Source organism: Scleropages formosus, chromosome 19 (genome assembly GCF_900964775.1).
Source record: "Scleropages formosus chromosome 19, fSclFor1.1, whole genome shotgun sequence".
Classification (NCBI taxonomy): Eukaryota; Metazoa; Chordata; class Actinopteri; order Osteoglossiformes; family Osteoglossidae; genus Scleropages; species Scleropages formosus.
Window position 1 is genome coordinate 24,308,375 of NC_041824.1, and position 22,997 is coordinate 24,331,371.

General features: G+C 43.2%; 3 protein-coding genes across 5 annotated transcripts; 2 read left to right on the forward strand and 1 right to left on the reverse strand.

Moving 5' to 3' along the window:
- The first annotated feature begins 1,162 nt into the window (after window positions 1–1,162).
- On the forward strand, window positions 1,163–9,165 carry sftpbb (surfactant protein Bb). Its single transcript, XM_018749093.2, has 11 exons — window positions 1,163–1,351; window positions 3,300–3,328; window positions 4,529–4,603; window positions 6,040–6,165; window positions 6,330–6,464; window positions 6,579–6,659; window positions 6,817–7,000; window positions 7,132–7,274; window positions 7,959–8,039; window positions 8,406–8,516; window positions 8,717–9,165. Exons 1-11 carry the CDS (start codon window positions 1,300–1,302, stop codon window positions 8,750–8,752), a joined length of 1,053 nt encoding a protein of 350 aa, XP_018604609.1. The 5' UTR covers window positions 1,163–1,299; the 3' UTR covers window positions 8,753–9,165.
- Window positions 9,166–9,784: 619 nt separating this feature from the next.
- On the reverse strand, window positions 9,785–19,213 carry usp39 (ubiquitin specific peptidase 39). Of its 3 annotated transcripts, none has more exons than XM_018749092.2 (14): window positions 19,074–19,213; window positions 18,049–18,360; window positions 17,766–17,844; window positions 16,657–16,751; window positions 15,849–15,985; window positions 15,563–15,715; window positions 14,841–15,066; window positions 14,348–14,422; window positions 14,111–14,178; window positions 12,652–12,840; window positions 11,373–11,515; window positions 10,742–10,877; window positions 10,512–10,598; window positions 9,785–10,189 (listed from the first exon to the last, which is right to left on the reverse strand). In XM_018749092.2, exons 2-14 carry the CDS (start codon window positions 18,098–18,100, stop codon window positions 10,136–10,138), a joined length of 1,494 nt encoding a protein of 497 aa, XP_018604608.1. In that variant the 5' UTR covers window positions 18,101–18,360; window positions 19,074–19,213; the 3' UTR covers window positions 9,785–10,135. The 3 variants fall into 3 exon arrangements, with proteins under 3 accessions (XP_018604608.1, XP_018604607.1, XP_018604606.1); XM_018749091.2 differs by having other exon boundaries at window positions 19,038–19,213; XM_018749090.2 differs by lacking the exon at window positions 19,074–19,213 and adding an exon at window positions 18,849–18,939.
- c19h2orf68 (chromosome 19 C2orf68 homolog) lies at window positions 18,942–22,581 on the forward strand. The gene is made up of 4 exons (XM_018749094.2): window positions 18,942–19,101; window positions 19,683–19,798; window positions 20,890–21,035; window positions 21,220–22,581. The coding sequence occupies exons 1-4, from the start codon at window positions 18,992–18,994 to the stop codon at window positions 21,340–21,342; spliced, it is 495 nt and encodes a 164-aa protein (XP_018604610.1). The 5' UTR covers window positions 18,942–18,991; the 3' UTR covers window positions 21,343–22,581.
- Window positions 22,582–22,997: the final 416 nt, after the last annotated feature.

Below are 22,997 nucleotides of genomic sequence, written 5' to 3' on the forward strand. Positions count from 1 at the left end.
AACATCAGGCCCTACTTCAAAATGTTTAAATAACTCTTACCTAGAGGAATTATGGAAGGGTGTGGTGGCGCAGTGCGTTGGATCTCGTCCTGCTCTCCGGTGGGCCTGGGGTTTGTGTCCTGCTTGGGGTGCCTTGTGATGGACTGGCGTCCCATCCTGGGTGTGTCCCCTACACCCTGTGTTGCTGGATTAGGCTCTGGCTCCCCGTGACCCTGTAAGGGCCAAGTAGTTCAGACAATGTGTGTAGAGGAGTTACTCATGGAAGAGCAAATACTGCTATATTTGCTATTCAGTTTTGTCATTTCTTTTACAGTCATGAAACGGTAACGTGCAATCACTCCTGACAAAACGGAAGTTAAAACGGAATGGTCATTAATGATTTTCGTATGACAAAATCTCTCTGAGTGTCTGGACATTGTACAAGGGTTGGAATCCACCAGGACTGTGGAGCTCTGGTTCAGAACCATTGTGCCAGGAGGCCTCGACTGCCAACGTAGTTTCTTCACTCTAAATGTGAAAAGCCACTTCAGAAAAACTTGCAAGGGTAATAAAAAAATTTCACTTAAAACAAAAATGGCACTGAAAAAGAAAAAACTTATGTTTCATGGAGATACCATTCAGTATAATATAACTATCGTCTTGACCTCCAGTAACTGTGAAGCCCGAAAGACATTTAATTGTGTATTTATTTCAGACTTTGTGTTTTCAAGCTGTGTTCCCCAGGCATTTTTTATGTTTCTTTCTTTCCCTTTTGTTTTGTATTTGTATTAGATGTTTTATTTAAGTGGGTCTGAGGTTCGAGTCCCGCTTGGGGTGCCTTGCGACGGACTGGCGTCCCGCCCTGGGTGTGTCCCCTCCCCCTCCGGCCTTACGCCCTGTGTTGCCGGGTAGGCTCCGGTTCCCCGCGACCCCATATGGGTTAAGCGGTTCAGAAAATGTGTGCGTGTGTTTTTTTTAATAATAAAAAAACTGAGGCTCTGCCCCGCCTCCCCTACAGAAGCGCTGCTTGCTCCGCCCTCTGAAGTTTCTAGTCAAATTATTGGTGAACTACAGCGACCCCGCCCCCTCAGGCTTGCGCTGCGTCCTATTGGTGGATAAGATTCCCCGCCCAATCCGAGTCCAGTTATCGCTTCATGATTGGCCATCATTGGAGCAGCGCTTCCGGAAGTGAGAGCACTGGCTGTCAAAACACAGCAGCAGTTTCTAGCTCCGATCGGATCGAATTTTTCGTTCAGTCGCCTGTTGTTCTCACTATACACACACATATATAAATATAATCTGTAACCTTCTGGCGTGAGCATGATCGCTGTAAATATTTTATTCCTGATATTCGTCGCATTTCAGCGCACAGGTAAGACCAACCTTGTGTCCGTCTTTCGTTGTTCGCCACCTGCGATGCAGACTGACTGAGTCAACATCATGTTGTCAGGGGTGATTTAGCAAAATAAGCAGACTACTCATACACTTCTCCCCAAATGAAACACACGCAGTGGCAGTTTTTTTATTTGTGAAAAGAATTTCCCTTGCACATTTTTCGAAGGTTGTTTATGACAAGGAGGTTGTGTTGGGTGTGGAACCACGGCGGTCATCACCAGGCAGGTGCGTCATTGTGATCATCATCATCCTATTCGTCAGCACTTCGCTGAGAGACACACCCGAAAACCGATGCAGTGATTCTCTTTTCTTTTTTCGCCCATGTCAAAGTATTATTTACAGACACTGTGCGAAGAGGGAAAATTAAATTAATGGCTGGGGACTAAATGCTAAAAAATCTCGGCATAATTAAATTATGTAAATAACTTTCTGTTTCTGGAGGTAAGGCGCTACTCTTACACTGCATGACGTCACTATAAAATTACAAACATGCGTCGCTTAACGACGCCGGGGATACGTTCTGAGAATGCGTCGTTAAGCGATTTCGTCGTTGTGCGAACACCACGGAGTGTACTTGTACACACCTAGGTATAGCCTCGGTCATAGTGTACTTATACACACCTAGATCATGGTATAGCCTCGATGCAGTCAAGAAACACGAGATTTATGACGTTGCTTCCGGCGTAACACAGCATACTACACAGTAAACTTTTAGAGTACACTGACTGTAAAATAACGATAAAATACAGTAGCAAATACATAAACCAGTAACATAGGTGTTTATTAAGTATTACTGTACATAGTTGTATACGAGTGGGTTTGTTTACAGCTGCACCACGAACACGTACAAAAAAAATCTTATCAACTAGCGACGTCGTAGCTGTGGTGACGTTGCGCTATGACGTCACTAGACGATCCGAATTTTTCAGATCCAGTATAATCTATAGGACCACCGTCGTATATGCAGTCAGTCGTTAAGCAGCGCGTGACTGCATAGTAAACAGGGTTTTTGCTGCGAAACTTGTATTTTCTTTCACCGTGTCGATGTTACAGCGAATCACTTCCTCACATTCATTGTCTTCGTATTTTCTTTCAATCGTTCAGCTTAGCTTTCTGCCCAATTCTTTCTTATCTACCTTACCTTTATTTATTTATCAGATGCTTTTCCAAAGCGACTTCCAAGGAACTCTAGTGTTATGAGCCCACACACCTTATTCACCAAGGTGACTTATACTGCTGGATACACTGCTTACACTGGGTCACTCATCCATACATCAGTAGAACACACACACTCTCTCTCTCTCTGTCACTCACACACTACGGGGGAACCTGAAGAGCATGTCTTTGGACTGATAGACTGAGTAGGGATCGAACCTATGTCCTCTTGCACCACCCAGGCGCTGTAAAGATAGCAGTTTTCCAGCAGTTTTATGACTGGGTGTTGAAGTGGCAGGGTGCAAATCTGCCCCCCGCGGTGCGTGGACAGGATGCTGTCCCGTTGCAGGGTTTCAATCATATAACCAGGGTAATTGACGTTCTTAGTAAACTAGATGATTTAAGAAGCTGGCATTAGGTAAAAGCAGATCTTACACCAAGAATTAAACTTTTTACAACATTTTATAATCAGAGCAGAAACCCAGAGGGATGTAATAGGGTGCAATCAACTGGAGTGTGTGAGAGGGCCTTTTTACCCTCTTCTACCCTCATTTCAGACTTTGGAGATGTTGGACATTTTCCTTGGGTGTTCTTTCTTTCTTTTGGACTTTCTTTGGGCAGCACGGTGACACAGCGAGTAGCGCTGCTGTTTCACAGCACCTGGGTGGCACGAGAGGATGTGGGTTCGATCCCTCTGTGTGTTCCAAAATACTTTATGTCACACTGTGTCTGTACCATGCGACATGACGTTTTCCGTGTGTCTTCCGCAGATCTGTTCGAGGCTGAAACAGTGCCTGCTGTGAGTACAGTGCCCCAGTGCCACGTTAGAGCCCCGCCGAGGCAATGCATGCGTCGATCTTCGGTGTCGGGGCGTCTCGATGACACCGTGACCCGGGGAAGCTGCAGAATGAAAATGGCTCTGTAGTTAAAAAAGGGCTTAAAGCTGAGCTGACACGCAATTTCTAACACACAGCCAGTAATTCTATGCATGAGAAACGTGAGACGTAGACAGATGAGCGGTCATCAGCTCATGTCTCTCTGGCTCCTTGCCCCAGTGCCACCTCTGACATTGTGTATGAAGAAGGTTTTTCAGAAATAAATCTGTTGTAACTGTACAATTTCATTACTCAAGGAATCAGTTCTGTGCAAAAGCCTTTCTCACAGGGACAGCAGCTGTTGAGTGGGGTTTTACCTTCCAGCTCTGAGGCCTGTCCTTCACCACATGGCTTTTGTGCCCAGGGTTCCCTTCTCTTAGTCTTTGTGGAACATCGTTCCAAAAAAATCAATTAAAATTAAAATGTGCTTCAAAAGTACAGTCTGATGTAACGTTTCTCACGTTACTGGGACAGCAGAACTAATTCAGGGCAACGAACTTTGTTTTGTGCGTTTCATTTCTGCTTTTTGGTCTTTATTTCTTGTCCTCAGCTCCATCTGTGGAAACCAATTCACGCTCAAAGTCTACATGTTTAAATTTGACACCTGCAGCTTCTCATGGGAGAGTCACAGTAAATATCGTGCTGTGAAACTCGTTTCAGAGCAGTTTTTAAATTCTGCCTTTGTTGTCTGTTGTAACCTTGACAAGAGAATTTAACCTGTACATACAAATAATCTGATTTAATCTGATTCCTGTGCATACAACAGTGGCCAAAAATACTGGCACCCAGGCACTTTTTGCAAATGACTTTGAGTCACAGTTTGGGATTACAATAATTCTGTTAATGCAATTCATATTTATTTTCTGCAAAAGCGAAAGGGCTCTGTAATATTACTAATGAAATGATGAATCGTGGAGACCAAAACACTGGTCAGTCTCACATTTCTTAGAGAAAATTGTGAGTTTTAAAATATGATTGCATTGTCTGAGTCGCCACCTTGTGAAAGAGCTCCACTCTAGTGGTCTGTAGCTTTGCGCCCTTTCAGGTGTTGGTTCAGTGAATGGCAGATGTCTGCAGAGGTGACGGTAATCATCCCTGTGTGGTGGACTCTTACACCCCCACAGAGCCAGAGCAGCTGTGATGACTGCACCCAGATAACGGAGCTCTTCATGAGCATGATGTCCAAACGGGATGCACAGGTGAGCAGCCCTGCTGGGTGGCTAAGGAGCCCTATGACCAGCATGTGTGGGGTGGAAGCTCTGAAAAAACAGGGTCTGAGAAGCACAGCAGTGAAGGAAGAGAAAGGAGTTTGACTCCAGTTTGTGTGGAATGCTTCAAAAACTAATAAGGCTTTTAAATCGCTGTCTGAAAAGTTTACATGGCTCAGAGTAGCCCACCTAGTAGTAGACTTACTGCTCTAAGTATCACTATTCTTAATTTAGGTGACACCTTTGTCCAAGTTCAGGGTGATGTAGCGCTGCAAACAACACGGTAAATCTAGCACAGTGATGTAGTATATATTCCAGTGTAGGGAAAGAACAGGTTTGTTCACATATTTTATGTATTTGTGGAATGGGGGGGCACGGTGGGTTGGAACAGGTCCTGCTCTCTGGTGGGTTCGGGGTTCAAGTCCTGCTTGGGGCGCCTTGTGACGGACTGGCGTCCCGTCCTGGGTGTGTCCCCTCCCCCTCCAGCCTTACACCCTATGTTGTCAGGTTAGGCTCTGGCTCCCTGCCACCCCAAATGGGACAGGCGGTTCAGACGATGTGTGTGTGTGTGTGTGTGTGTGTGTGTGTGTGTGTGTGTGTGTGTGTGTACTTGTGGAATACTGCTTAAATCTACCATTACTATGTTTAACAACACTGTGTGAATGTTTAATTCATGATTTGACTGTCAATAGTGTAATACAATAATGTAGCATAAAAAAATTTGTCATTAAGGCATTAAAATAAGTGGGGAAAAATATGTAAACAAATCATAAATGTAATTGTTGCCTTGGGTTCTGTAAGTGGCTTATAATGGAATAAAATAATAACTGCAAAATTATTTTATTAAATCTGTATTTTGTGTAGGGAAGGAATTAAGGCCGCGAAACACTGGGTATCCGTTGAGGGGAAGAAAATAGCAGGCAATTAATTTATAAGGAAGACTTGAAATCCCACAACATCTGACTCTGAGGCCAGTGGCACAATAGAAAACAAAAGAAAAACTGAAATAATGTGCTGGTACAATAAACAGTCAGAGCTCAGGTGCTGCAACAATCCACTTCTCCTTTTTCAGTCAAAGCCAAGCGATGAACCATCAGCGCATCACCACCGAGGATCACATCCTCTTCTCAGCGCTCACAGCAGCTGTAGGCCTACAGAACATTTCTTGATACACATCACCTCTTACTCGTGACTCTGCGTGTGCAGCGCTATATCTCGTTGTGTTCGGATTATAGGTTTTTCACCGCTGTCAGGTATATTTTGAGCTGCGGCGTTAGGTGGACAAAAGGGAAATTTCACCCTATCAGCACACACACTTGTGTTTGGCTAAATCTGCATTTGAGGATTTGGAAAAGGATGCAACCGCAGCTGAGCAACAGAAATGAGCTTTTGTGAGCTTATGTTCTTCTCTGTTTTCTCTCCATCAGGAGCTCCTGAAGACCTCCCTCACAGCCCTGTGTCAGGTCCAGTCTGGAGAGGAAGCCAGAAGCCCTTGTCTGGAGAAGGTGGAGAAGAACCTGCCCCTGGTCATCCACATTCTGACTCAGTCTGCTGTAAGGGTCCACTTCCCATGGGTTCAGAGCCTCTGGTCTTTTCTTCTCCTCTTGTTCAGAACCCTTTATGATCGATCCAAGTATTTGGTCTTCAGATTCCTGAATCCCGGAATCCCAAATTGTTGTGCCATATGACTGCCACCTTTCTGTCCCATTGTCTACAGACGCCTGGCCAGGTCTGTGCAGTTCTAGGTCTGTGTGCCACCCAGGCAGGGGACTGGGAGCAGGAGCTGCTGACCAATGAAATTACTGATGCTGGTGTCCCCAGGGAGGCCCCCCCACAAGGCACGAATCCAGAGGTGGGAAACGGCACACAGAGACACCATTGAACCCACAGTTTACCGTTAGTCTTACAGCAGAGCCATGAAAATGCGCAGACAATAAGTGTTTGGTTGCTTGCCTGTGTTTCCCAGGTAGAGATCAGCCCCCAGTGTACCTTCTGTGTTTTCATCATCAAAAAACTGGAAGAAATGTTGCCTAAAAACCGGACTGAGGTAACATTCCGACTGGTAAAATAAACTAGTTTAATATGATGTGACACTTGGGTTACAAAGGATTAGGAATATTTTCTAGGATGATTTTAATCTCATAATTAGAAAATTGGGTTTTGTTTTTGAATTCATGTTATCTTATGTTCTTTGACCTTGGCAGGATGCCATAATAAAGGCTCTGGAGGAGGTGTGTGGGCTCCTACCTGAAAACTACAAAGAGCAGTGTGAGAATTTTGTGGACAAGTATGGCAAGGAGGTGATTGAGTTCCTGCTGTCGTCTGCTGCCCCTCATACCATCTGTACCCTGCTCCACCTGTGCCTGTTCGAGGAGAGGCCTGTCATCGGTGAGCGATGAGCTGGGCCAGGGCTTTACGTCCATTGGGACATTGTACCCTCATCCCACCATGTCGCTTCTTTCCTCCCCATCCCATCGTTGGGTCTCTCTCACTGCCTCGTTCCTCTTCCCCACCCACAGAGGAGACCTTTCCCTCAGACTGCGACTCCTGCCGGACACTGGCAGCCCTGACCCGAGCACAGCTGGGCACCAACTCCACCGAGTCCCAAACCTCGGCCTTCCTCAGCTCCTTCTGCCAGCAGTATCCACACGCCATCCCTAAGGTGTGTTCTAGCTCCCCAGCACTGCCATCTGTCCCTGCATAGCACACGCTGATCTGCCAGGTACAGGTGGACCTTGCTTTCAAAGGGGATGATTTCATCCCAAGTTGAAACCCCCAAAACCATAAATATATATCAACAGACAGCATGCACAAATGCAAAGTTGTATAATTGGGTTTTTTTTTTTTTTACTCCTTTTAAATGATATTTTTTAATTTCACACATTTATGTTAATACTAATATAGAATATAAATCCAGAACAGTATATTTTCATGCTGCACTATTATGACTTTCATTTCTAAGCCTGTTTTGCTTTTTCTTTTCAACACCACCAGAACACTCGCTTTTTAAAGAAACGCAAAGTTTTTAAATGAAAAACTCAAAAATAATATGTTAAGACTGATGGGACTGCTATCGGAAATCAACAAGCACCTGTACTTTTTTTGGATTGGAGTACAGCATATTGTTTTAGCTCACTTATAATTTCAGTCCTACTCTATTTCCTTTCCAGTCTGAGTCCAAAATGAATGTGTAGTTCTAAAATTTTTTTGTTTTTTACCTAAAACCCCTAGATGTGCCTTGTTGCTTTGTAGGCTTTCCTAGGAGTAAAATGAAGGAAGATGAGACTGTTAGGTCTTTGCAGTAAATAGATGTGGTCTGACACTTGTCTCTGTCTGTGGCTTTCAGTGCAAGGTGTTCATCCAACGGCATGGACCAACGCTGCAGAAAGTTCTGGGCAAACAAGGAAGCACGCTGGATAGCTGTGGGGTATGGTAAACAGGCTGTCCACATTGCACTAACACTACTTTTACCACTGTCTCCCATTTGGCTGCTCCTACTGCAGCCATAATTCTAAGTCCATGCATTCATATATTTTGAAGTTATGAAGTGGAACTTACAGTATTTCCCAATGTAAAGTCTTAGTTTAGACCCCAAGATTTCCACTAAACATTACAGATTCAGTGGCCACTAGCTGCAGCCAGGGAGACCAAGCACCATCCTGATCTCCAGCCCAGCATGCACACTGCTGACCCTAACCCAGAGAGCTGCTGAACTGTGAAAATACCAGTGGGTGTATGCGCGTGTGTGTGTATGTGTTGGAACACGTCCTCAGCAGGTTGCTTCTCCCCACAGAAAGCAGACCTCTGTGTTACTGTGAAAGAGGTTGAGCTCCTGGGAAAGGACCACTGCACCTGGGGAAACAACTACAGGTGCAAAGATGAGAAGACTGCACAAGAATGTAAGGTGAGTACATGCAGCCAGTATTTTCACTACCAAACAATCCTTTTGGGAAAGGAAAAAAAAACCCTACAAGCATTTTCCCAAACTTTTTCTACTCCTCAAATCTTATATTTGTATAGGTGGGCTTATATGAAGTCTGGCTGCATGTCAATCCAACATCTTAAAATCAAACTGTTTTTTTTTAATCTGATTTTTCTCTCCAGAGTGTGGAATTCTGTCAAAAATATGTGTGGAAGTAAACCCAGGAAGAGAGCAGCAGTGCTTGGATGCTACACTTCCCAGTGAGGTCGCATCTTGCACTGCATGTTTTACACTAACCCGCTTCACTGTTCTGTCCCCTTGGGCAGTAGGTTGCATTGTGACACTGTACTAATAATCATATTTAGCTAAATGCATGTTCAAAGGCAGATGGTTTAAGAACCGCTATTAACTTTATTGGCATTATTGTTGCTGAGAAGGAATCATGAATCCCTGTCACTATGACTGTACACATGTGTGTAATTACTGTTAGTGACTTAGCCTTACAATTGATTGACATATGTGAGGCACATCTTCATTTTGTTGTTTACATTACTGTAGTTACTGCATTTTTACTACTGAGCGAAATTAATTTTGCACTTGTGATTGAAGCCGTTTCAAAATGTTATATAGAATATATACATTTACAATTTTGTTTGAATGCCTTCTTGAAATACAATTTCTTTTTCTCAAGAAAATATTAAAGATTCAACTGTATACTTGATTCAAAATTCTACACTTAACTAGTAGCCAACTAGCTGAGTGCTCAATCCTGAAATGTTCCTTGTTTTCTAAACACACTAAGACCAGGGATCTCAAACTCAACTCTGACAAAGCAAAAAAAAAAAAATCCTGTGTTCAACAAAACACAGCATGCAGGGACTTGTTAGCCATCCCCGTAATTCATATCCAGCAGATCAGTCACTTTGTACCAGGTTTTTACACCATCAGGGATTTTCTTCTGAAGGCATTCTGCATCTAACAGCAAATCTGCTGCTCATCTTGTCTCTGCAAGATTGTATATACATGTATTCTAATGTTGGGCTAATCTGAGACGTTCAGTGTTTAGAGTATTTTTGTGTTTCTGAAGTTGAAGTAAATTAAATGTCAAATATACTAAGTCTAAAAGTGTATCCCTACAGCAAATTTTATAACAATCCTATTAATACTCAAAAGTTCTAGTTAAATGTCAAAACTTTGAGAAAAATGTAATTAAGGCATTCTCATTAAACCAAACCCAACCAGTAAAACCACAGGAATTCTCATTTGATGTCTCAAGTATTTAATCATTGTCAGCTAAAACAATGGTGGTAAAAGGGATGTTTCCAGAATTGTTCTATATTTCTCTCCAGAAAAAGGACACCCACTTAAACTGAAAACATGACTTAAGAATCTAGATCAGGTAAAATCCTGAAGATCCACTGCAGTGGAAATCTCCATTTCCTGTTCTCAGTTGTGAAAATGAACACTGGGTCAAATGTTCTTGGCGTTGTTTCCACAAGACTCTACAGAGAGGCAAAGTGAAAGGCTTCCTCGAGTAGGGCAGGATGATATCACGCGATGGTGTGAAGAGATCTCAACATTTACAACAGGACTCGCATCTTTCACGCACCCGTGTGGTTGTTTGTGTCATCGTCGGCTTCTCTCCTCTTCCAGATCTGTATGGCAAAATAATTACATTCCTATATAACTCTGAAATCTCTGGTCCATGCATCCTTTCTCAACCAATAAATTTAGCATTAATTTTGCCACTGAAAAATTTATAGTAAAACACAGTACAGTTTGAGTGACTGTGCAACTGCTGAAGAGAGTAAAAAGATTAGCAAAACCAATGTGCATCTAATTTAAAATCTGAAGGACTTTCTGATAAGCCAATTTGCACTTAGCATAATGCTGGCACAGCCTTATTCAAATTCCTAAAGAAACGGTACTGTTTACCCTGGAGGGTTTCAGAGGTCAAGCAGAAGCTGGTGGGCATACCTGTATGTAGGCTTCTGACAGTGTGATCATCTGGGGCAAAATGTCAGTCACCTGCAGGTCCTGCAACTCGTACCACTTTCCTGTTCCCTGTCACAGGTACATACACAGATGGACATACACAGAGAGGGACAAAACGTCAATTTTCAAAGCTTTTAATTGTATTCAGAGACGACCTGCATGAGTAAACATGATACATATTGTACATTACTGTTTAGTATTTAAACTCTTACATGGTGCAGAACGTGAATCCTGTATGACCCTTCCGAGGGCTTCCCATCATGCACCACATTTGCCACCAGATCATATGTGGTCTTCTTCACTGTTGCCTGGGCCTCTTCGGTCAGATACTCACGCAGGTCCACATTCCTGAGACACAAGGAAACCAAAAAAAGTGGATGAGAGGCTGTCTTTGGTGAATGAAAGAATCCTCTCAGTCGCACAGGAAAACATTTTTATACAAAACCACATGCAGAGCCACAGAAATGATTTTTCTAAAATAATGTTCCAGCCATTAATAGGTAATGCATTTTTAAGCTACAAAGTTGCATTCTAATTCTTCCCATTCTCTCGTTCTGAGTTCTCTGGCTGTCAACTGGTATTATTATTATTACTGATACCATTTTTTTATTGCTGTTGCACTACTGTTTTGTTTGTGCAGTATTTCTATTGTCTGTCCTTGTCCATAGTGTGTGGAGAAGCATTCAGGAAGAATTTCATGATACTTGTACCTATGACAATAAACGAACTTGATTTCCACTGTTGAACTAATGAGACAATAGAAATAGGTTAAAACTGAGAAATCCTCAGTTGTGCTACAGGGTGTCTTTTTTAAATGAATTGTGCAATGATGAAATTACTCACGTGATGGGGAAGTTGACAATTGTGGGGTTCTTTTCTACAAAGAAATTGTTCTTGGTGAACCTCTTGATGCAGAATATGAGATAAGGGGGCAGCTTGGTCAGCTGGAACCTCTTGAGGAAATTCTCTTTGTAAGTCTTATACTCCTGTGGGGTAGGAATGAAGGAAGGGGCAACATGGGTAAAGATTCAGTAGTAAAATAGGAATCGCATCAATACTCAGTGCTCCGTATCCTCGTTTAAGGGAAATGAAACAAAAAAGAAAAAATTGTTAACAGCTACCCAAGCTGTTACACTAAGACACGATAGTGAAGTACCTGGCAATAAACAAGAGGTTCAACATAATACAGTACTGGCCAGGTGCTGAAGTGGACTATTACGAGGCATCTCCTATTAACAATGAGCAAAAAAAAGACATTTCATATACAGTGAAACCCTGCCATAATGCAATAAGTGAGGAAATTATTACAAACTAAACATGCATGTGACACACACTATAAATATTACTAATTGAATAATAAGTTGTTTCCTGAAGAACTTCGAAAGTACTCTGCTTTTCGTCATCCTCTTTAATTGATCCAGATCTCTTCATTTTTCTCCTCACTGATAGATCAATATCACCTTGGTGCGGTGGTGGGGCTTGTGTGTCCCAGTGATGCCCAAGAGCTACACTGTCTGGAGCCTGCTGCTCCTTGTAGGGTTTCCCTTGGCAAATAGGTCTGGGGGGAGGGTTTAGACAAAGAATGATCCACAAAGGACCCCATGAGTGGACATATGAAAAGTGAGCCTTCCCTCCCCAGACTAGCATTACCGAGACCTGTCCCTGGAGCCAGACCTAGGGGTGTTGTTCACTGGGGAGCACCCGATAGCCAGGTGACCCACATAACATGGTTGGACCCAACCTACAATGGCAACGTGGAGCTATCTTGTGGGCACCCCATCTGCAAGGTAAAGAGCGAGGCCCAGGTGCAATGCCAGCAAAATGGCAGGTATAAGCAGCACAGACCCAGACTGGCTCTGGTAACATGGAATATCGGATCTCTACCAGGGAAGGAGCCTGAGCTGGTGCAGGAGAGGGGTGCCACCCATGGAGCGTCAATAACGAACACTGTATTCGAACACAAGCAGGCTCATAAGTGTACCTGGTACCTCTTTTGCGACAGGAAACATTAGAATGAAGAGTATCCACAGCCTGTAAGTGTTTGGCTGTTGTCAATATGAACTGAAAAGCCCCATACAGAGGAGGTCTTCTCCAGCTTCTGGAGCAAAATAGGATGAGGTACCTTCTCTGTGCTGCCATTGAACTTCCCCAGGATGTTAAAGAGGGGAACCTGGGGAATGATCAGCTGTTCCTTCTCATCCTTGTAGAGTGGAGCAGTCGGGAGGTCCAGTGTCAGATAAAGGAAAGGAGACTCATCCATCTTCTCCTGGTACTCCTCTTTCTGGAGAAGGGCCTCTTTTTCCTCAGCTGGCTGAAGGGGGAGGAAAAAAAAAAAAAAAAAAAAAAAAAAAAAAAAGTTACTGAGGGAAACACTTTCCGATTGGACAATAGTTTACTCAGAAGTTGCACCAGTGAGTTTTTGTTCAGAACAAATTATGCCAATAGAAATACTGACATCTACAACAGGGACCACTCTACCAAAAAAACCTCTATCAAAGCCACGTAGGTGGAGAGGCTGGATGAGCTGGATCAGTACCTGGGTCCCAAAAAACTGCAGTGTTCCACTTGAACCCCAAGACCTAGGCTCTGAGCAAAGTATCAACTTTTCTTTCCAAAGGCACAGTCATTGACTTTTTTTTGTAAACACCGTATGCAGTCAATGGCACTTCAACAGCTGAGACATTTTTGGACCATATTCACTAATGCTCACTTTAGTGACTGTGCTCATAAATATGTATTTATTCATGCTCCCATCTAAGACCAAACCTGTGCGACCCATCAATAAAATAGGCCTCTGCATAGGCAGTGCAGCTTCCACATACGATTAATTAAAAAAAGTTTTTTTTTTGCAAATAAACACCTAATATATATCGTAGCATCGCTCCATGGCTGTACTGTCAGCATAAGTGCTTTTATCAAGGGGCTCAGGAGACAAGGAGAAACATCTACAACGCTTCCCATTTCCAATCATCATGAATTCTGATGGCTGTTTTTGTGCGCAATACATTTTCCTGGCATGTTTTAGGTCAAATGATTCTCTTAGAGGGCAATTCAATAAACATAAATTCTGGATGATTATGTTCATTCTATGGTGCAGAATTTCAACAAGGATGACAATGCTGCCATCCACAGGACACAAATGCTCAATGAACGGTTTAAAGAGCATGACAACAATGTAAACCACGTTACCATGCCCACGTCAGTCACCGACTCTTGGGTCGAGTATTTATGGGAGACACTGGAGTGGTGCCTGACACTGCATCTCCCATCAACATCAAAGCCAAATGATAAACCTTCTCACATAAGACGGTGGTGTATCCCACCTGTACACATCCACACATCACTTTAATGTGCTTCCAACCTCTCCTAGTGGCTGCACATTACATCACTCTTATGTAGGTGTCTCTGCATCTTACAGGAGGCTGAAAATATTACAAACCATTTCTGTACAACACCATGGATTTTATAAACACAGCCTCCACTGACAGAGCTGTCTTGACAATGTAACCCTTAGAGCCCTTTTACATTACTGCAAAGTTTGACATTTTCCACAACTCATACCACTGTCTAATGTTACTCACCAAGTCTGGGTGGGGAAGCTTCTTAGAGAAGATCCGCATTGAACCCTGGAACACCTTGGTGATGCATGCTGCCATGGTAACAGAATGGGACCAATCACATGGCAGAGAGAAGATTCCATGTGGGCGAAGATAACAAAAAGGGAAGAAGGAACGGGTCATGACAGCAAGAAAACACTTGTTCACCAAAGATGCTAGTACAGAGAATCCTCCACTCCCTATGGACCCGGATTCACTCACAAGACTTCTTCCTGGTGCCACCAAGAGCCCCATGCAGTGCATTCAGAAACCAGGAGAGGAAATCTACCGCGTCCCCTAAAAGACACAAAGAACATCACACAAGCTTATATACAAGGATCATCCATAACACAGAGTACATGGGTTGCAACAAACCCAGTCATTTGTTACAACTAAGACAAATTTGGACATTTATTTATTTATTTATTTACTTACATGGACATTTATTTATTTATTGCCCCATAACTGCTCTACATATTTTTGCTGTATCTTTAAAGTTCTCTTACTTCCACTTTTCAGGTTCAGAGTGACACAGAGCAATTTATAACCTAATATACTCTGCTCAAGAACTACAACACTACAGGCTGTAGACCGCAGTGTTGGCTACAAGTGGACATTCAAACCAGAAATCAGAAGTGTGACAGAATTAAAACAGCCCATCCCTTTGTCGGTAGAACGGATCATCACTTATGCAGGCTTTAAGCTTCGGCCTCACCTTGCTTCGTGATCTGGAATTTCTTCTTGCTACACAACACCACAGCCTGTAGCATCTCGTGGGGTGACACATGTGCCTTAAAGTTACGTGGGTTCCACAGTTTGCGCATGAGTTCCCCAAAGCGCTGCACAAGCAGAAACATGATGTCCCCGGGAGGCCGGCGGATGTCCTTGTAATTATCTTCCTGCAGGAAGTAGTTGCGCAGCGGGGGGACATTGGACAGGGCCTGCAGAGCGAAAGAACGAAGGGAATGAAGGGGGTGGAGGGGCATGGGTGACATTTCTACCACTATTACAGTTTTAAAGCCTACAGTCATTTGCAAAACCTAGGGCACCCAAATTACATGTTTTGTTGATTTTACTAAGTGAAAATATAGCACCACAACATGACAGATTTCTGCAAAGAATAACAAAATGTGGTACGTCCAAAAATTTACACCATTCCAGTTGATCCAATTTGTTCCGATTACGTTGAATTCAATCTCAGCAAAAAAAAATACTAAACACAGCTCTTCAAACTGCACCCAAAAAAAAAAAAAAATTAAGAAAACCATAGAAAAATAAAAAACCCTTTCAAAAATATTTTTGTTCAGCAGCAAATCAACAGAAAGGCACAGCCACACCTGAAACTTAAAGCTGTCCTTAACCCCTTTGCTATGCTCTTCTCTCCGAAATGTACCAAAGCTGCCGTCCCACATTAGCACGCCCCATAGGCCAGTTTACCTGCAGCACCACATTGGCGTAGTCATTGGCCTTGATGTTGTTGAGACCCACAATGCCTGGTAGATAGGTGGTGCCATCGTAGGCACGGTACAGCTTGCCCTGCTTATCCAAGCTGGCTATGTGCTGCGTGGTGAAGGTTGGCTTTAGTACATACTGCAAACAGAGAAGGCATACACTACATAAGAACAGCGTTCCACAGAAAACGGTGTGGTGATAAAAGTGGTCAAGTACACACTAACAACCATGCCATCCAGATGGTCATATATGAACAGGTCTGTGCCCTCACCGTGATGTCCTCCAGGGAAGAGTCGATGATCTCGTAGTTGTCAGGAAGACAATAAAACTTGAGGGTGTGCAAGTTAAGGAAGACATGATGAGCGAACTGCACGCTGTGGGTGTAGGCATGAGATTTCAGTCCTCTGCCTGATGAAATGGAATAAAACACAATCAACACTGGTATTCTCCAATTTCTCTACAAGTAGACTCATTAAAACAAGCAGCATACAACAGTGAGACAAAAAAATTGCACAGTGATATGTAGAAAGTATTTACAAAAAAAAAAAGCATTGTTTTCAGCACTGTTAGAGGAACCACCTGCTAATGAACAGACAGAATAGAACAGATAGACAATAGAAGAGTAGGAAACTGACATCTACAGCAGTTCCTATTCTAGTCTATGGACCCCTTTTAGAATGTGATGAAAGCTAAGGACCCTCTCCTAAAAGCTGTTCATAAAAAAAGAAAAAAAAGAATAATGCAGTGTATTTGTTTCAGAAGAACTTGATTACCTTCACAGAGAATAAATGTTGCAAGTACAGTTTGTTAATATCTTAATTTTATTTTTCACTTTACTCAGTTAAAGTGTGTGCTTTGTGGATTAAAGATCCTCAAGAAGTCTATGATCCCCCCAAGAATCCCTGATTTTGTGCAATGCGCAAGACAAGGAAAAAATTTTAGACAGCTTAAACACAGAACAGGGTATCAGCAAAACAGAACAATATTACACCTGCATCTTTCCCCAATACTCTCCAATCTGCATGAGGAGGAGGATAAAAACAAAGGTTAAAAACACGTTTAAGAGAAGTCTGGCATACCTTGAAAGTACTTGCCACAGATGAGGCAGGCGTAGACGTTGATGTGTGAAAGAGAGACGGAACACAACTTCTCAAAGTCAAAATCCAGCACGCTTCTGCAAAGAGGTTTGGAAAAGATGGGACTTCTGTAGTTTCTAACTTTATAAATCTGTGTGTGGATTTTTCAGTCTCTGGAGCTAATTTATTAATACATTTTGCTTAAGAGCTACTAGAGTCTAGTACACTATTTTTCCACCAGGACAAGACACACAGTTTCAATCCATGAAAGAAACAGCGCAAAACTACCAGTACTAGTGCAGCTACATAAGGACAGTCTCCAGCAAACTTTGCCCAATTGGGTAATCAATGCAGATGGACCCTGTTTCTCTAGAGAATACAGGGACACCTTTCAACTCTAAATGAAATGTTACCCAAAAAAAAAAAAAAAAAAAAAAAAAAAAAAACTAAATTGCATCCACATTAATAACTAATTCCATCACACAGAGCTGTCCAAATCGCTCACGGGTACATTTACTCATTCAACAGACGCTTTACTCCAAACAACTTAATGTAAACACAAGCGTATTTTAAAAGCTTGGCCAGCATGGTGGCACAGCAAGCAGTGCTGCTGTCTCACAGGGCCTGGGTGGTGCGGGAAGATGCAGATTCCATCCCTGCTCAGTCTATGTGGAGTTTGCATATTCCCCCGTGTCTGTGTGGGTTTCCTCCGGGTGCTTTGGTTTCCTCCCACAGTCCAAGGACATGCTGTTCAGGTTCCCTCATAGTGTGTGTTCCACTAATGTATGGATGAGTGACCTAGTGTAAGTAGTGTATCTAGCAGTGTAAGTCACCTTGGTGACTAAGGTGTGTGGGCTCATAACACTACATAGAGTTCACTGGAAGTCACTTTGGAGAAAAGCATCTGCTAAATAAACAAATGTAAAAGCAGAGAGAGATAGGGACGTGTTATTCTCATTCAGTTTCTGCTGGTTGACATTAGAGTGGTGACCCGTACAGCTCCGTGTCACATTCGACTTACAAACTTTTCGAGTAACGAACAAATGGAGTCGCTCTTTCTCTTCGTAAGTCGGGGAGCCGCAGACGACTTCAAGAATCCCCCCCACCCCCACCTGTTAATGGTGTCCAGGTACGGGCAGTGGCGGCTCCTGCGGTCCTCCGTGTCCTCGCCGCGGCTCGTCTTCGCGGGCACTGTGAACAAGGGGACTTAGAACGTTCTGGAGCACGACAGCGTACGGCGACATGATAACCGCCCAGATTAAATTTACACAGGAAGAGAGACTCCTTTGTAATGCACTTAACTGAAACAGAATTGGTGAAAGTGTATAAATGACGACTTTATTGATAGTTGTTTTCTAGACAACTGGAAATTGCTGCTCGGTTTGTGACGCTCACCCTCATCTTCGTCATCCAGCTCGATGCTTCTCTCGCGTTTCACTGACACCATAGCCTTATATACTGTCTACCACCGTTTATAAATAACTGCAAATATTAAACTTGATTTTTAAAACCAAAAATCGTTGATATAATTGACGGGATTTTTTAAAATTGCACGCGTTCAGAAACTCCCGGTTTTGGGGATCAGTCCGACGACATTCGCTGCGGCCGACCAGAAGGGAGCCCGGGGTTTCGCACCGGCCCTGGATAGGTGCCGTAGAGCAGAACAAGGGAGAGTTACAATGCGCGCGCTGTAGGGCTGGTCCGTGCCTGTAAAAAACACAGAAGCATTGAAACTAATGCTAAATACAACCAAAAGAGAAACAGCTTTCAAACGGAGCAAACCAGACAAAGTCTTTAGACTCTACATTTCATTAAAAGCGGGAGTAATCAAAAGAGCTATTGGAGGACCAGCTGATAGGTATGATTACTGAAATTTCAGTTCATGCGCCACCCCTGATTAATTTCCTAAATGCAGTTCAGATAAAACAACGTTTTTAAAACGTAGTTATCACATTTTTCCTTTCCCATTTTACGTCGAGTTATGTTATTCTTTTGAAGGTTTGTGTACTTTTATTTTTCCCTCCAAAACCGAAGCGTCAAAAACCGGTCCTCCAAACAGTAAAAACCATAACAACTCAGTGCAACTCGCCAAACTAGCAGTAGGGGCAGTACATTAGAATCACCAAGTAGCGACAAATGGCTTTTACGGCGGCAAACATCACTCCGTGTGTGATATCAGTCGACCAGCAACCTACTTCTTGTGGCTTGGCAAACGATGCGGCTGGATGGGAAGGTGGGCTTGTAACCGGGAAGTGTGTGTAGATTTTTTTTTTTTTTTAAAAAAAAAAAAAAAAAAACAACAAAAAACTTACAAAAAAAACGCTTGTAACGTAACAAGATGGAGGTTTTACGTGAAGACGAGGAGCAGCAAATGAAGTACAAACCCGGTGGACGTCTCGACATGAACCATGGATTCTTACATCATATTCGCAGGAATCAGATCGCCAGGTCGGTCGGTGAAATCCGGACTCGGAGTCCATTTTAGATACATTTTAGTAGCAGTTTGTGCAGCATTGAACGCTAACCGACCCCGCGTGCTGCAGCTGCACGCGCACTGGCCTCGAGCCTGACTACGCATGCGCAGTACATAACGGCTCCACCAAGTTTTGGGGGTGTAAACTGTAGCTAATGGAATGGAGGGAAAACAGTTAAAACTTACCTGTTTAAACGTTCCCTCACAAATAGAATTGGCACCAACATCAGTGGTCATAGACACATACTCCAACTGAATATTATTATTCAATCAGAGTCTTGCACTAACAGATTTTTTATTACTAGTATATTGTTGCTTAGCTGACACGTTCTATCCAAGTGATTTACAGTGATTTACCAGTTTATACACCTGGGGTATTACCTGAGCATCAGGTGAGAATAAGAGCCTTTTAAAAGGATGCTACAGTAGCAAGGAATGGGGTTGGAACGTGACAGCCTTCCAACTATAGGTTCATGCCCCAAATAGTTTCATTGCCTATAAGATTACAGTGTTTTTACCCATAAAATGATGTAAAATGGGTGTTTTTCTTTTCCAGGGATGACTACGACAAAGAGGTGAAGCAGGCAAAGGAACGTCAGAGGCGTCGGCACACAGCCGTCCCCAGGCGCCCGCGTCGGCCCGACATCGAGGTGTATCACCCCCGGCGGCGCAGTAAGACACCCCGCTGCTGTCGCTGCGCACACGTAGTGTGAATTTTTATAATGTTCTTGTTATTAGTATTAAATCAGTTTAGTACCAGGCCCTTTCTTGGAAGCTGGACAAACATACTTTTCTATCATGTTTAACCACTGCATTTCATGCTACCTTGTAGCAAATAAGGGTTGATGATGAAGGAAGATGAAGTGTAGGTGATGGTGTTACATGAGCTTTTTACTTCAAGCAGCAGCTGTTTTATTCTGTGCAGCATCAACATCAGCACCTATATCAGACATTGAGTTCCTCTCAGGTGTTAGTCTGGCTATTTTCTGACTAAATCTGTATTACTGTGAGAAAAGTTACTGTTAGTTTACCACTAGAGTTTGAATGCAGGTGGTTGGACTCCTCTCTTTTCTTACAGACACTGGATGGACACAGATATTCCTGCAGTTTTTTAACACTGTCACACTTCCCTAAGTAAACCAACTTCTGTATACACCTCCAGCTTCCTGTAAATCACAGTGAGAGTCTCAACCAATCAGAACCCTGGATTCAGTTAATTATAAATTACAGCTCAAATAAGATTCAGTACTGTTATTACTATTTATTAATATATACCATTAAGCTACTTACAGTGATTTGCTTCAGTAAAAATTACACTGCTGTATAAATTAGCAATTCAGCATTAGTACTTTGATCAAAGGTACTACAGTGGGAGTGAGATTTGAACCTGGGTCTTTTCAGTGCAAGGCTCTACACCACCTGCTCCCTCTTAATTCTAACTTTTATAAATAAACTATAAGTATGAACACAACAGGTATATTTGTAAGGAGGAATGCAAAGCTATTTCAGTCAGAGCTGTGCTCACGCCGTCGCTTACAGACTATTTTGAAAAATACGGATATTTACTGTGCACGTTGAGTACCTCATGCCCGGTCCAAAATCAGCTGCAGGCTTGAACCACCATTCACTGCATGTTTTTGTTGTTAAAGCAGTGCAACAGCTGCTCTCCTGCCTCTCTGTCTCAGCGGCATAAATGTTAAATTACACAAAATAAAGTACTCATGGGAAATGTACAGTAAAGAGTTGCGTGTGTCTGCACTCAGATGGCGCTGAGCCAACTGCAGGGGTGGATGCTGAGGAGTGGAACGAGAGTGGGTCGAGCACAGAGCTGGAGACCTCGGGCACAGAGTTATTCTGGCTGGACTACCAGGCTGACTGCGGACGCCTCACCTCTTTCATCGTTCACAAGGTACTCTCTGCACAGTATGACTGACTGAACTTCAGGTGGGGAGACCCTGTCTTACAAGGGGGACCGGACAGGTTAGCGTCTCTCACCGCTGGGTGAGTCCTTGCAATTGCCCTGGGCTGTAGGTGTGCCTGTGCACTGAGCATGTTCCATGTCTTGTTCCTGCATACTTCTGCCCATCCCCCAGGAGGACAAACCGGAGAGGGTGGTAGAGAAGGTGGCTGAGGATAACGTTCTGGACTCGGCCATGAGAGCAGTGCTGCAAGCTCGGGTCCAGGAGGAAATAGACAAGAGACGCGACAAGCGCTGAGCTCACGCCAAGGAAAGAGAGATGAAACTGGGGCAAGCGCAATAAGGAAGGCAAAGAGGGAAGGCTAGGAGAAGCTAGAATACCGTAAGGAGATGACAAGGAACCTCTTCCCACTCTGACTGGGCCCAGTGGACTTGGAGCAGTCGGCTGTGGTGCGAAGGCCAAGGCCGTTGGTGGTGTGTGCGCGCACGCACTTGTACGTTGTGGTTACCTGGAGAACACACCTCACTGTGCAGCTCCTGTAGTCTCTCCTCTCTAAAGCCATAGGCTCAAATGGCACAGCAGGAACATCTGGAGTCCCCCACTCCCAGTTTTTCTGTTTGGCTGGCAGGCCTTTGTTTCCAAGCCATCGTAGCTGGGAAGGGGACGTGACAGAATGTCCACGTTCAGTAGGGTTCTGTAAGACACTGCTCTTCGAGAGGGTATGGCTCTAAAGACAGCCTGACGTGGCAGTACATCCAGCTGAACGTTTTTAAGGACATGTTGCTCGGCCTGCTTTGAGCCTTACCTCCCATCCAGACCACACCGCACTGCTCAGCATCAGTCATCATTGCAGTTGTCTTTACGCTGAGACAGTTTCATGTACTGGATTCTGATGTCATAATTTGGTTGCTTAGACATATCCCATGGACTGATTTATTTCTTTTCCCCCTCTCTCCTCTTTTCCTTTTTTCCTCATTTTCATTTTTGTAATGCCTACAATTTTCTACTACTTAGTATAACAAGGTGAAGCATGCAAATGCACTTGGTATAAATTTTTCTGTTATTCTTTTCTTAAAACTAGTAATACAAAAGCAATAGTCAATGTTTTCCCAAATGTGAATGTATGTTCATTTTAAAAGCTTTTAAAGGCATCAGGAATAGAAATTAGCTGTTGAACCATGTACTAAAGATGGGGCATACTGAGGGGGCACTTGAAGACTCAAGCTGGTTTTTAACTTAATTTTCTTACATTCTGCACACTGAGTACTTCTGTATCAGCACAAAAACTGGCAGTGTAGTAAATACACACAAATCTGTGTGTAGATGGAAAGTAATAGACACATTGCTGAGTGTGTGATCCACAGCAGTAAGGATCACATACCCAATGACTGCTTCAGTGGTGGCTCAGTTTTAAAATGTACTGTTTTTGTAATATGTATGCCTTCCTTTTAAAAATTTTTGTATTATGATTTAGTTGCTCAGATACATGTAAATGATACATAAATGCAACCAGGTTAACAAGTGTTACTGATGAAGTAATATTTAAAGGTCTGGATCACTGCTTTTAACATCTAGACACTTGTGGTTGTACCATGTTGAGCATGAGCAATTTTTTATGCTGTTGTGCAGATATTAAAGAATTTTATTTTGTCCTAAATGAGGGTCTTGAATGCTTATACACGTGTTGGGTCTACTGAGCACTAACGGTGTCTGATTTTACCACCTGCATTTCACTTTGTACATTTGCCTTTTGATACAGAACTGAATATTGAGGTATATTACGGTTTAGTAGTGTAACCTCCACATACGATGAGGTGGAATCGAACCTTCCTCTGCACAGCCTGGATGCTCTAAAGTGGCAGCACCATAACTTCAATTTTTTATGTCAAAAACATTCATGAGCCAAATCATCAGCCTGTCTCTACAGTGTAGAGTGTCTCGCACCCTGTGCT